Source organism: Plodia interpunctella, chromosome 11 (genome assembly GCF_027563975.2).
Source record: "Plodia interpunctella isolate USDA-ARS_2022_Savannah chromosome 11, ilPloInte3.2, whole genome shotgun sequence".
NCBI classification, from domain to species: domain Eukaryota; kingdom Metazoa; phylum Arthropoda; class Insecta; order Lepidoptera; family Pyralidae; genus Plodia; species Plodia interpunctella.
This window is the reverse complement of record NC_071304.1, coordinates 1092394-1108048: the sequence shown is the minus strand read 5'-3', so window position 1 is coordinate 1108048 and position 15655 is coordinate 1092394. Positions and strand designations below refer to the sequence as shown.

Below are 15655 nucleotides of genomic sequence, written 5' to 3'. Positions count from 1 at the left end.
TATATTAAAATACATTCTATAGATGTTATGTAAAATTGTATGATTATTATGATAAAAAAACAAGGACAAGCGAGACATTTTTTATATATAAATTTTAGATTATATTGATTTTGTTTGTTTGTAATAACTTTATTGCACGAAAATAAGTACAATAAGTACATTAATCAAAATTAATACAAGAAAGATACATTGTACAACAACGGACTTATCCCATGTAGGGATCTCTTACAGTCAACCGGCGATAGGTTGAGAGGACGTGTATACAGCAGCAGGCTGGTCAAAATGATTTTGTTTTTAGTATAATTAAATGTTGTTTTAGTTTTATATATTTAGTTTTAATTCTTAAGTTATTATAGTTTAGATGGCATACAAAAGAAAAGTATCTAAAAACATATAAGTTTTTCTTATATATATATATTCTATAAATTTATCAAAAGATCTAAATTGGATACCTGCCCAATGGTTGGTTCACTCGTTCATTAAACTTTGAAGAAAACATAAAGAAATGCAGAGGGAATCTAATTAATTGAACCAAACGTCACAACTTTTTAATTAAAAGCGAGAATCTGGAGATAGTCTGATGTTAAAGTTAACCAATCTTATCAATTTGGTTCAGAAACTTTAAAGTTATAAATTATAATATAAAAATTATACTTGAAATACATGATTTTTTTTTATATCTAGCCTGTGTCGCACTGCTGGGCAAAAGTTTCCCTTTTTTTTCGTGCACCCGTGTCTTTTTATTGTAAATTTTCCAATTCCAACACGAATTTGAGTAGATTTAATTTTGGTTATAATATCATTACAACGGGGTACGAAGTTGCTATTGTATTACAAAATAAATTCATTTGGAATAGGAAATACTTATAATAAAATATAGTTCACCAATACAATTTAGCAGTGGTGGAACCATGACCCGAAAGGTCACAGGTTTGAATCTAATATGTTACAATTATATTAGATGGATAAGACAACAATTACAATAAACAATTTAACAAAGGTATTTGATTCAAATTGTATAACCACACGATTCGTCATCCTAATTTAGCCGTACAATCGATTTTCTATGAGAATTGTACCAGCAAATTGTACAAAGCATTGTTCACAATGACACAAAATCATCAAATAAAAAAAATACATAAATTTTGAAACAATTTACCTAAAGTTGACGGCTAAAATTGCTATCTTCTTATTTAAGAGCTATGCTCTTGTTAGTGGAGTATACGCCACGCCTCTCTGTCCTCGGCTTTGCTTTTAAGGTCTCGATACGACACAGCGCCTGCCTTCTCTAACAGTTGTTTGCATAGCTTTTCCTCGGTCTCCCTGGACCTCTTCTTCCTTTCACCTTTCCTTCAAAAATTGCTAATGGAAAGTGATATTATTGAAAAAACTATTCATAAAACCAATTTATTGAAGTAACCGTGATTCGTTCCGTGGGAACCAAAAATATATTGTATCTATGTCAGATTCAAATTCAAAATTCAAATCATTTATTCAGAAATTAGACCTTCACAGGCACTTTTTCTCGTCAATTTTTATATTTATAGTTATTTCTCACAAGCTACAAACTACTGGCATTTCGGAACGACCACTGCTAAGAAGAAATGCCGAAAGAAACTCATTTGAACAGTGTTGGTCCCTATCATGCCAGAAGGGCTTACCATAATTGTTTCTTAGAATATTTTTTTTTCGTTCACGAGTTGACATCGCGTAGCTCAACCATAATAGAGGGAACCTCACGAAAAGTACTTATCTGAAAAGCATAGATTAAGATACATGGAACTTATGATCAAAATCGTAAAGAATCATCGAAGGTGTATCAAAAAACTTGAAGAAACATTACATAGTATAAAACAAACAACGGATTTTGATGCCGGTTTTTAAATAAATAGATTGATTCAAGAGAAAATATAATAAATAAATAAATATATTAGGACAAATAACACAGATTGAGCTAGCCCCAAAGTAAGTTATGGGATACTATATTTTATAACAAATACATATATAGATAAACATCCAAGATAAACAGAAAAAGATCATTTTCCATCATGACCCGACCGGGGATCGAACCCGGGACCTCTCGGTTCAGAAGCACTTTACCACTGCGCTACCGAGGTCGTCGAATAATTTATTTATTTATGGTCTCACTCGAGCGGGCGCTAATATATATTATGCTATTGTTGTGATCGACTCCTTATTTGAAATGGAAAGTAATCGGTGTTTTTGTTTACTGAATGATTGAATATTTAACAATTGGAATAGCTAATTTAAGTTTTAACTGCACTGCCATTTTTATAAATATTTATATATAATTAATTCTTCCTGTTTCGTTTTCTTTTTTAGTAGTTATTTTAGGTTATTTATAATTTTTAATTAGTTTTAGTTTAATCTACAGATTACCATTAATCTATTTTTGAAAATAAAATATTTATTTATTTAATTAAAATAATTTTAATGCATAAACATTATTGTATATTTTTCCTAGGACTTAATAAGAAGAAGCCGATGTAGGTACCTATGTATTGGAAGCATATAGATTAGGTATAAATACGAATTCAGACAAACCATTAAATTTAACTTGATGTATATATTCCATTAAAAATGTTCTATATTTATTTTAATTTGATCAATAGTTTATTTTTGTTTTTTTTTAAATCGAAAATGTACTTTTTTTTCAGTGGTTGTAAAAGCGGCGTTTTTTGCCGACAGTAGCTACTAATAGTACGTACGCCTGTACAAACGCTTCGATGGACAGACTGACGAACCGTGAATATTAGTGAAAACGAACCAGCATTGCCAGTACAGTTGACCACATATATAGTTGTTCTATATGGATCTTATGCCGTAGTAATAGGGGCGAATTCGCAATGAATTTGGGTAGCTTGATGTGTTGTTTGCTGTACTAATGTAATAAAGCTTATGTCGTCGTATCGAAGCCTATTTGATTCCTTGTGTACTTTTACTTTTAAAAAATATTCGCCTGTACATATATAAATAGGAAAATCAAAAAATGCTGTATCAATTTTGATGAAATTTGCTACAGACTAACCTGAACCTCAGACGTAATTTATATTCCTTCTACATTCAAAAAATAATCATAAAACTTTGAAGATTCGGCTGATTATAACCAGCCGCCAACAACCAAGCTACGTTACAAGTTCCTCGGTGCCTCCTGCAGTGGCACTATTAAACTAGTTAAATTCTTAAAATCAATAAATTAATCTCAAATAATCAGTGGAGTTCAACGATACAACCACACAATCCCCTGCCGTTTCAACAGCTTTTACGTAAGATCAACGTAACAAGCCAAGCCGGGTGCGTTGCCCAAGCGAACGTGATATATTGAGTTTGGCGCTTGACGAAAACAAGAATTTACAATGGTGACAAAATGACAATCTGTGACGTAATTTGTGATGAAGATTGAAGTGTTGTAAAAGGTATAATATTATTTATTTAAATTTTAAATCTAAAATATAATCCACAACACTAGTTATCCTAATTTAATCTACACGTATAATAAAACTGTAAGTGGGCGTGTAGTATGTCTGTACTGGTCTGTACATAGGAGACATTAAAGAAAAATTAATTAGAGAGGTCGTTATAGGACTAATAAGAAGCTAAATTTTTTACGATAATTTTGATTCATGGACTGGTTGGAAAGTATATTTAAAAAAAAATTAAATAACGAACACATCGTAAAAAAACAAAAAAAAATTAAAGAACTTTTATTATGAGGTCATCACCATAAATGCAATAATTAAGACAGCTGTCGAACAAACATAGTTTTGTTCGCTAAGATATTACTCGATCATGATGTAAGAATATCAATTACGAGTATTATGCGAGCGTTTGGACGCATCCAAAAATGTGTGACTTTATTTATGTCACATCTCTGGAAGCATAGTCATTATCACAGTAATTTTCATAAGGGCCTTCAAATTCAAATCATTTATTCAGAAATTAGACCTTCTCAGGCACTTTTTCTCGTCAATTTTTATATTTATAGTTATTTCTCATAAGCTACAACTACTGGCATTTCGGAACGACCACTGCTGAGAAGAAACGCCGAAAGAAACTCATTTGAACAGTGTTGGTCCCTATCATGCCAGAAGGACTTACCAATGTCACCTTACAATGTTTTTTTAAAAGTACATAATGTACATAGTCAAAAGGTATATCAAAACAGGTTATGATTGTGATCCGAGTGCTGATTATATATATGTGAAACACAATGAATATATTTCGAGTAGTCATAAAAATTGCCATTTACTCTATTAAATAGATATGAATTGAAGAATTAGATACCTATTAAATTACAAATATATGGTAATAAAATTCACATGGCAAACAAATATTTGTTTTTCTACATTTTTGATGTAATCATGACTGACTGATATACACTGAAGGCCCCCGAGAAGGTCAAAATGAAAATTGATCTTTTTCTGATTGGCCTGGGTCTAGAATATTTGTCTATATATGTATATTGTGTATATATTATGTTTATAACGCCACGCATTATGACCTCTTTAGTCATATCGCGTGCGCGCTGGCATGATTTTTATTTCTTTCATTCTAAATTCAAAATTTTAAATTATTGTTCCACTTGATATTTTGAAATCACATTTTGACTCATTCATTACCATAACGATATCGGCACGTACCACACGTACGCTGTAATAATAATAAAATATATATATAATAAAATATCTTAAATTATTTATAGACCCTTGAAGGGTCTGTATTTTACTTATCAATTATACTATTATACAACTGTCTGCCTTTGCCTATTTCTACTCCAACCTACCACATAACATGTTTAAGTCATACAATACCTATATAATATTTGAGATAGTATCCCATAACACAAGTCTTGAACTTTCTTTCGGGCCAACTCAATGCTGACTTCGAAAAATCTTATGTAATAAGTTTTAGAATAGTATCAATATGTATTGTATGTCATAAAATAAAACTAACATAAAAATATTAACTATTAAATTGAATTCTTCTCTAATCCGCGAAATAATTTTCCAAGAAGATAACTTTAAAAGTTTTGATAAAGCTTACAAGTTATACTATACATAACAACAGTTACTGCAAGTTTATGATGAAACTAAAGCCTAGTTCACATTGTATGAACTAAAGCAGTATTTTTTTAATTAACTATATTATATTGTACATGAACGTATTAAGTAACGTAAGAAGTAATTGGAGTTGCAGAACAGTTGATAAGAAAATATAAGGTATATTTTTCCTTCCCTCTTCTCTTCTGCTCAGCATTGGTCTCTCGTTTTTGTGGTGAAAACTTCTTTAGCGGCGTTGTGCACTTTTTGTGATGGATAAAAAATGTTAAACTCGCGTCAGGACACGTGACCCTGATCGAAAATTCGTAAGACGTCAAAAATGCAAAACGTTAATATTCAAGTTTTCACTTCTGCCAGCACTCGCGGAGTGCAACACGTTTTTTTATGCCAATCTTCTATCTTGTGCTAAACAATCTTCTCTCTTTAACCAACATAAACATTTCCACACATAAAGTTATTATTTTAGATATCATTGAGGTAATAACCCTTCGGTAGCCTCTCCACAACCACTGTGTTCCTATAGTGAAAGCCAGGCATGCAAAAATAAACTGACGTTTATTTCTTGTTTATGAGGCCCCGAAGCCCGCAAGATATGATTTCGGACGTCAACGACGCAACTGGGAATAACTGCTCAGATAGAAAGAGTGTAAAAAGTTGGGTTTAATGTTGAAATGGGTTTGAATGAATTTAATTGAAATTGAAAAGAGATCAAAATTCTAAAGTCATATGACAATTATTATGTTTTTTTGGTATAATCATATATTTTAAACACCGGACTTCTCGACTAATGTAAACGAATGTGAGTAGGTACTATTACATAGGTACATAAATCTGACATTTTCATCCCAGTACCGTTCAAGATGCATAGTTTACAAGTTGCAAAAGCCATCATATTAACGGTCCTAGCAATTTTCTTACCTACCTGGTTCATAGCAAATAGTTTATCTCCGTTACTACATACTTCACATTGAAGAGAAACATCTACTGACCACTCGCCCATACAAAAAGAGGGAACGTTTTTCTACCTTTAAATATTATTCGATTTCAATATTTTTTTTTCATATGTTATTGTCACTATAAAGTACTAGGTTTATAGGTTTATATTTTTTAGTATTTGCATCGGATTCAAATTTATTGGCACCTGAAAATCCTTATGAATATACTAGTTCTTTTTGCCTATGTTATTACAAACACTGGGGTCCCATTCATATAAAATATAATTTACAATCGATAGGTACATGTCGGTAAGTAGTCGCCATTAGGTGCCATTAGGTGACATGAATAAAACCTGATACTATTAGCTCGAAAAGAAGAAAGGCTAAACTCATTTTTCTTTGTATATTTCATATGTGAAATTATTAGTGTGTGAAGCAAAGAAAGTTTGCTCACGAACTACTTTACAGTGTTCGTATGCAGACTGCACAAACACATACATTTTAATGCCATATCTATGCGCCTGATAAATTTACAAATCAGATCATTTGAATAATAATGATAAAAAAAAATATCAATTCATATTCTAAGTTTTATTTTTTCTACGTTAAATTGGAAAGCTCACTGATTTTATGATAAAAATAACAAATAATAATAACAATTCAGCACAATTTTACAGATTATATTTAGAACTGACAAAATTTGGTAATTGTGAGTGAATGGTGTCTTAAATACGTACCTCAGACACGATAGTTAATAATTGTCTTTTATCGATTAATGTCTCCTGGTACTTTATAATACTACCGTGATTTTTTGTTAGGTACACGTTTCTTTTCAGATAATTATGTTTGTTCAAATCAATGTATGAATGTATGTTTGTAACGCGATAATTTTCGAACCGTTGGACTGATTTTGATGAAATTTAAAAGGTGTGTAGGATCTGTCAATAGATTTTTTAAATTCGCGGGACAACAAAATCGATTGTGTCGTTTTTGTTATATATTTACAATTTTGTAAAAATTTATTAAGTTCAAATCGCGAGGTCAAATTCGCGGCGGACAACTATAGTGTAATGCTTCGTCAATTTCGGATAAAAACTGTAATCAACTTCAAACCAGCTTCAAAGGATCACTATATAGCTATATTCTATAGCGACAATGGCTTAGCATGATCGATGGCTCTCATGCCTTAAGCTTTCGCTATATTTCATTGATAAATTACAAGCTGACATTGTGGCATGTTGAAAATAAAGAAACACATATTTGAGTACCTATATATAGTACAAAAATTTAAGAAAATACGTGCATACTTTCATATTTAATATCTGTTTTTATAAACATTTGCGTAATAGATTATGATGCCTGAACCTTTCCCAGTAATCACACAATCGATTGGTGAAAACCGCATGAAAATCCATACATTAGTAACAGGCAGACAGACGCGGCAGAGGACGCAGAGAAGGCGGGAGAGGAAGTTTTTTTCACAAAAATGTCATTTACTTAAAATTTTAACAAAATATGTCCAGCAGTTTAGCCGTGAAAGCGAAACAAACAGACAGACTGGTCTATGGACCAGTAATTCCATACTCTAACCGATTGAGCCGAAATTTTGTACACACGTTTAGTTTGGGTGACAATGCATTATTTATGATATGCATGACCAGATGGTGTACTCAGGAACGGCTCCAGACGTGGGAACGTCTGGAGCCGTTCCTGAGTACACCATGGATTAGTCTGTCTGTTTGTACCGCTTTCACGGCTAAACTGCTGGACATAGTTTGTTAAAATTTTATGTATATAGTTTAAAAAATCCGTTCAAATATAGGCTACGTTTTTATTTCCAAAAAACAACTCCCAAATATAGTTTGAAAATCACATCTGTTCCGCTTTCGTAGGGAACTTCATATGAGAGAAGCCGCGTGCAACTAGTAACTAATAAGTCGTTTGTCTGAATAGGTCATTATGTTCTATGAAAACACTTCAAACTTAAATACCACGGGAGCATAAGCGTGAATTTGAACGTACACACAGACAATGTGCAACCTTCTGATATGGCCAAGGTTTAACATATGTAATTGTATTTTATAGAAGAGATTCTATTATTTAATACTTTCATAACTAACTATATCGCTATACTATCCATACTGATATTATAAAGAGAAAATATGTGTATTTTTGTTGTTTTGTTTGTTACGGACAAACTCAAAAACTACTAGGCCGATTAGGATGAAATTGGGCAAAGAGATAGGCGAAACCTTCAGGAATGACATAGGCTACTTTTTATTATGGTTTTACACGAGCGAAGCCGGGACGGGCCTCTTGTAAATTATAAAACGTAGTCGCCCTACCCCTCTCTTCTCCTTTTAAACTATGCAACCGATTTTGATGTAATTTTCACAGTTATTTAAGACAATATATGCTCGAAGATTTACAGCGAGTGAATTCCCTGAGCCCAGCCAGTTTTCTACAAATAAAAATCAAAATATTATTAACTGACATTGGGGAACATCTTATTTTATTAATGATGCGCGGGCGAAGCCGCGGGCAACAGTTAGTTATACATACTGTCTTCCTATTCTTTCCTACATTAAATGAAGTCAGCCCGCCATTTTTTTTTCACTCAGGCTGAAAAGGACTCCCTAAAATGACAACTTCTTAAAACGACATCTAGGTACCTAAAACGTCTACTTTGGCGCCCAACAGTCTGTCAAAGTTTATCGGTTCGTACACATATTCGTACAGCTAACAAGGAAAGTTAAACTCTTATAAAGAAACAATACTACCTTGATATATCAATCAAGCCGATACTAATTTGCCACGGCGGAACCCTGTGCAATCATTCCACGTCACTACACACACAAATGCAGTGCACTCTGTGTGTGTGAGCGATTTCTACCATCAACACTTTCACCCAGTGAAACTGTCTTTGTATATTGTCGGCGCCAACGAGCGAGTGTCGAATGCGAAAATAAGGTTAGAATGATCGATTTATGAAAATCTGACTTTATTTTTTTTTATTTTTCCGTTCGGAATTTCGAATGAGATTTAAAAAAGGAACGAATTCTTTTCTTTTTAAATAAAATTTGTAGTCCTTTCGGATTTGTTGTACGATGTAAAAGTTTTACTATCAGTCACCGTTTTCGCTTTTATTCGACCTTGTGTCAAAAATTTGTTAGAGTTTCGGCGATTGTTACAATAAGGAACAATGTTTTAAATTAATTGATTTAATAACAAGGTTTTTTGTAATTTTTTTTTTCAATTGCTTAAAATAAATATAAAATTATTGATATTATTATTTTAAAAAAAGCAGATTACTATGCCATAAATAATTCACTAATTTACTTTCAACTATTATCTACAAAAATGCTTATATATTTTCCCTTCCACGTATATTTAAAACAAATACTTGCCATAATTCCAGATTCACCTTACACACTTCCAAAAAAAAAAAAAGGAAATTCTACGCACACACACACTTGAGTACCGTTCACAAAAAAACACGATTCCAACACTACAAATAAACAGAAATGTTCGATGTTCTCTTTTTATAAAACCATATTCTTCGTCTGCCCGCGTCGGAAGGCAGTCGTGAACTGCCCGAAAGTTTCTGTTAACATTCAGCCTGCGCGTGCGCCTGTAAACGGACTTAACTGTCTTGATACATCGCCATGAATTTTTATTTAAAAAAAAATGAAAGTGCACTTTGTTTTTGGTTATCAATTAAAGTGTGTTGACCTTTCGACGTGTTGATCGATTGAATTATCGTTAGAGCTATTGGAAATGATTGCATGAAATTGACGGTTACATCAACTGTGTTAGGTGAATTAAGGATATTTATGTGTACGTAATTTAGATGTTGTTACTTGACATTTTTGAAAGGTTGTCTATATTAAATTGTGTTACGCGAGCGCGATCATTTTGAACATGTACCGATATTGTTTACCTTCGATTATATTGTCAAAATTCAATTAAAAATAGCAATGTATCAAGTATTGGGATGAATTAAATAACTATTGATGCATTTATTTTTAATTTATTATATTATATATTATGTATTACAGTGACAGCTCAAGACATAAACCTATAAAAGACAAAAAAAGCCATTGCCCCGCAGTGGGACCCATAAACAAGCTATGAAAAAATATTTATAGTACTTAAATAGTATTTTTGTATTAAATTATTTGCTCTTAATTATATTCTATTTATGAACAAATCCAAAAAACAAAAAAAAATATTTACGTAAATAAAATTAGATACAAATAATATAGAAAAAACTAACAGTGGGTGAATTTCACGAGCGTTTTGAACGCCGCCGCGGGCTGTCATTAGTGTTTGTTAAATTGTACCATACACATTAATCAATTTGATTATCCTATTTTATGAATAAGTGAAGTGCTGGTACAATGTTAATTTTATAAATGTTTCATTTTTTTTTAAATTTTCATTATTCAAAAAAAAATGTGCGACACCTAATGAAAAGCTAAATGCCACATTCAAACAGTCGTGAAATACACCCTAATCAAAACATTTACTTGCAATTGTAACCCAATTCCAGATTTAAAAAAACACAGTCCAATGATCAAAGTATCAAAACTATTTGCTCCGATTCACATGTCTTTTTGTCAATGTAAAAATCGTATACACTCCGTTCCTTTCACCCTTAACAAATGTCAATCAAGTGTGAATGAAACAAAAGATTATAATATCCATTACGTCAAACTCAAATTACTTTATTTCGTCATTAAAATTATAATTGTCATTAATAATCGACATTCGGTCAATAGATGATTAAAAAATTAATATGATTCTGTCTATATCTATACTATTATATGATAGGTAAGCGTTTGTGAGTTTGTATATTTGAGGCGGTCAATCTCCGTAACTACCGAACAGATTTCAAAAATTCTTTCACCATTAGAAAGGTACATTATCCAAGATTGCTATAGGCTATATTTTATCTCAAAAATTTTTGAACTCCGAGCAATATCTAGTACTATACAAATCTATAATTTAGTGTATCTATACGATTAAGACACTGGTTTGGTTAACAATTGTAGGGTATTTATTATTGGAAACTGTTGAAGTTCCAGTTAAGTTAGTTTATTAGGCGAAAGTAATTATTGCAAGCAGTCAAGAGTAAGATTTATTGTTTTGTAAAATATTATTAATATTTTTGTTGCGGCATTGTCAGGGTCCACGATGCCGACAATATTGTACAAAAATGAATTGAGAGTTTGCTTCTCCGTTTTTAGTCTTAGTTTGTGTTGTATGGAAAACAAAACATTCGCAAAAGCCAATAATGTATTCCTTTTATTAAATGAATATATATTACGCCTTTGCCCAGCAGTGGGACACAAAATACAGCTATAAAAAAATTAGTAAATTGTAGATTACCTGTATAATGTGATTAAGTTATAAGCACTATTGTAATCACTTTAAGCACTATTGTATTGACGTATAAATAATAATAATAAATAAATATATTAGGACAAATCACACAGATTGAGCTAGCCCCAAAGTAAGTTCGAGACTTGTGTTATGGGATACTAACTCAACGATACTATATTTTATAACAAATACATATATAGATAAACATCCAAGACCCGGGCCAATCAGAAAAAGATCATTTTCCATCATGACCCGATCGGGGATCGAAACCGGGACCTCTCGGTTCAGAGGCAAGCACTTTACCACTGCGCCACCGAGAATGTGATATAATGAATCGAACTGTATTTTTTACTACGACTAATATTAAAGGAAAAGCTGAGAATGTAGTAAAATACATACCATATTTTCTTTTGTCTTTTACCCCCTTATTAATAAAAACCTTATTCTCTGATTAGCCTCTGAATAGTTATTCTTTGTATTGTCTCGTTCTTTCAATGTCAAATGCTGAAAAGAGAGAGAGGGACAAAACAAAGATTTACTACTCCAAGCCTAATCAGAGAATTAAATGTTTATTAAGGCGATTAGAGTGTATTATTTGCTAAAACTGGGGTTCGATTTTATTCAAGTCGCCTAAAGGCATCTGACATCGCTTTTACGACTACCTACCGTGTCTAGTGCCAAGTGATCGCATACACACTAGTGAACTTAAACTGTCAACCAGTGTGAAGGTTTCCTCACGATGTTTTCCTTCACCGGAAGCAAGAGGTGGCCTATAACAACTATACATGAGTCAGATTGGTATACAAACTCATGTGGCACTATTGGGATTCGAACCCGTGACCTTTGGATCACAGGTGGTCTTAACCACTTCTGTCCTTCTGTCCTTTTCTATCTTTAGGAGATAAACAGAGACAAGTTGCTCGGAGGCCATGTTTACTCTAATATTTGTGACGTTATGCCCACTGTCATACAAACTCCATACATTTTTTGTTTCATGTTATAACGTTGCTTTGAACCCGAGATGTTACGAAAATTATGTATGAGCGCAAGCACGTAATAAACGCCGACGAAGCCGCGGGCAACACCCAGTATAAAATATAAAATTTGAATATAACAATACTGTTTCCAATAGACAGATAGGAAAAAACATTTTTATTTGCTACGATCCGTAGCTGTCTACGGAGATGCTGCGTCATAGTAACACGAAAAGACATCAACGCATCCGGGTATTTTGTTAATTTTTTATTTCAAAAATCAAATCCAAAATCAAATCATTTATTCAAATCAGAAATTGGGCCTTCACAGGCACTTTTTCACGTCATATTCTAAAATAAATGATGTTCACACAAAGCTACAAACTACTAGCATTTCGGAACGACCACTGCTGAGAAGAAATGCCGAAAGAAACTCGTTCAAACAGTGTTGGTCCCTATTATGCCAGAAGGGCTTACCATTTTTTAAATATAAATTTATGTATAATTTTTTATCAGTAATATAACAACAACAATGTAAGTACACAATAAAGTACATGGTCAAAAGGTATACTGAAACATATTATGATTGTGATCAAGTGCTGATGAAAGGAAAATATATATACCTATATGTGCTGATGAAAGGAAAATATATATATATATATTAAAAAAAAAAACATTTAATAAAAGATCGAGCTGACCAGTTTCCCACAGCAGCACCCGTTCACGAGTTGGCGCGTGAGTCAGCCATCGCGAAGCTCAATCACAATAGAGGGAACCTCCCGACCCGATCCACGACGCCGCCACCGGTTTGACCATTTGAGTGTGCATGACATACTCGATCTCCATAATCTAACATAATAGATAGCTATGTTACTTTCAGACACTTGAAGATCACAAATCACGTATATGTTTTACAAGCAAATGTAAATGTTTAGTTCATCGTCACGAATGAAACTTAGCAAGTCATAATTATTTGTATTGCCCTACTGTGGTGACCATTAAAATATGTTTCAATTCTTTGTTAGGTCTTAGTAAATACGTGGTGGGTCTTCTTTATAGTCGTATTCCTCATGGCTGAGGGTCGTGGTCATTACGTGGAATGAAACACACACAACAACTTTCTTGGCATTATTAATGGAGTGGTATGCCATTGCCTTCTCCATTTCACACACAAGTTAATAATAATCAACCAGTGTGCAGGTTTCCTCACGATGTTTTCCTTCAATGGAAGCGAAGTGGTGGTCGATGAAAACTACTATACGTGAGTCAGATTGGTATACAAACTCATGTGGCTCGAGTAGTATTCGAATCTGGGACCTTTCGATCCACAGGCGGGCGTCTTAACCATTACACCACCACCGCTTCGTCGTGGAATAAATGGTAAATTAAGTTAGGAACAATTAAATACTGAAAATGATGGCCTGTGATAAATTGAATGAATCAAATTTCAGTCATTTTCAGCATTTGCTTGTGACTCAATTTGCGTGTTTATAATATTTAACTACAGTACCGCTAAGGTAGTATCCCATAAGACAAGTCTCGTACTCACTTTGGGGGTATCAAAATCTGTGTGATTTGTCCCTATATATTTAATATTTTTTCGTGGTCATTTTACTATGAAAGAACACACACGAACTCAATCCATTTTCGTTGGAAACTGTCGGAAACAGTCGCTCACTTTCACTCTTGACGAGTAGATCATTTTGCAAGTAGACGTGAGTTTTATGGCCAGTAATTTTTTTAAATTTATATTTCATTTAACCGGTTGTGTTCGGATATGTGTAAGTTTAGTCGTTTGTGCGATTTCCAAAATATAATTTTATTTCTATTCTATATATATATATATATATATATATATATATATATATATATATATATATATATATATATATATATATATATATATATATATATATATATATATTTTTTAATTTTACTTTTTTTATAAAGATAAACATAATTTATAATGTCGTTGAGATAAATATATTTGAATAATAAATATATCTTTCTCGTATTGATTTGAATGTGTGTAGGTATTTATTAGTACAATAACGTTATATATATATATATACATATATATCATCGACAAATATATATATATATATATATAATATTTTTTTCTTTTATATATTACTATGAATTAATTATACTACATATATATTTTAATTATATTTTAATTTTTTTATGAAATTTGGTATGCATAAAGTTAGACTCCCGTTCAAACAAAGGCTACTGTTTTTTTCTAAAATCAACCCATGCAAAAGCTAGTTTTAAATATATGTATACTATATTTGAAATATATTCAGTCGTGAATTTTTGATCAATATTAATTAACAACATAGCAACAGCGCAAGCAAACCCGTGCATTTCTGCACTACAATAATTGTCTCAATGCATTGCTTATTGAGGTCACTTGCAAAATACAGTGAAAGTAGAAGTAGCAGAACCAGTTTAAGTAGACCTTCCCCGCCCCGATATCTCTTCATAAATATCGTCATACTTGCGGTGTGTAAGGAAGTTTGGGAGGTCAGAATAAAATTGAGTTTGGTTTGCACGCAGGTTTTGTGTAGTTGTTCTGCTAGTATTATAATAGTTGATGTGAGAACAATCTGTGTGTTTTATTATCAATACAAGCATTTAGGTATTATGTTCATTGATCGACTGTATTAGGGCACTATTTACCCCGGACTCAAAAAGAGGTGTGTGTTGTTATTGACCGCTAAATGTGTCTGTCTGTCTTTCTGTTTACGTGGCACCGTAGCTCATCAAAGGTCGAACCAATAATGCGGCTTTTTATATTTCAAAGAAAATTTTTATGCGGTGTTTCTTATCTAAGAAACACCGAAAATTTTCTTTCTTCAAACGTATCTACGTTTGAACAAAATCGGTATGGCCGTTCAAAAGTTGTAACAAAATGAATGTTGAAAGTCGGGTTTTTTTTTTATTTCGTCTAACAAATAAACTTGTTAGCTACTTATACAAAAAAAATCTATCAACATTTTATGGGAAAACTTGCGGATTTCTTTGCACAAACAAGTAAGCTTACTATCCTAATAGGATCTGATAGTTGAGTTCACTGTCTCATATGGGCATATTTGGCTTAATATTATAATCATCATCAACAGCCATTTAAACGTCCCTACGGCTGGGAAACTGGGCTTCCTTACGGATGGAACAAGAAGATGGTTAGTGTCTAAATTGTTACAAAACTCAATTTTATTATTACCAAAAAAACTTTTAAGAATTGTTCTCAACTATTTTTCTGTAACTACAAATTTAC

General features: G+C 32.3%; 1 protein-coding gene across 1 annotated transcript in view; it reads right to left on the bottom strand.

Moving 5' to 3' along the window:
* Positions 1 to 9603, bottom strand: part of Cht7 (Chitinase 7) — a 99979-nt gene extending 90376 nt beyond the window's left edge. Inside the window, exon 1 of the mRNA XM_053751618.2 lies at positions 9424 to 9603. Coding sequence (XP_053607593.1) covers positions 9424 to 9426 — 3 coding nt within the window. The 5' untranslated portion in view covers positions 9427 to 9603. The remainder of the gene's footprint in view (positions 1 to 9423) is intronic.
* Positions 9604 to 15655: the final 6052 nt, after the last annotated feature.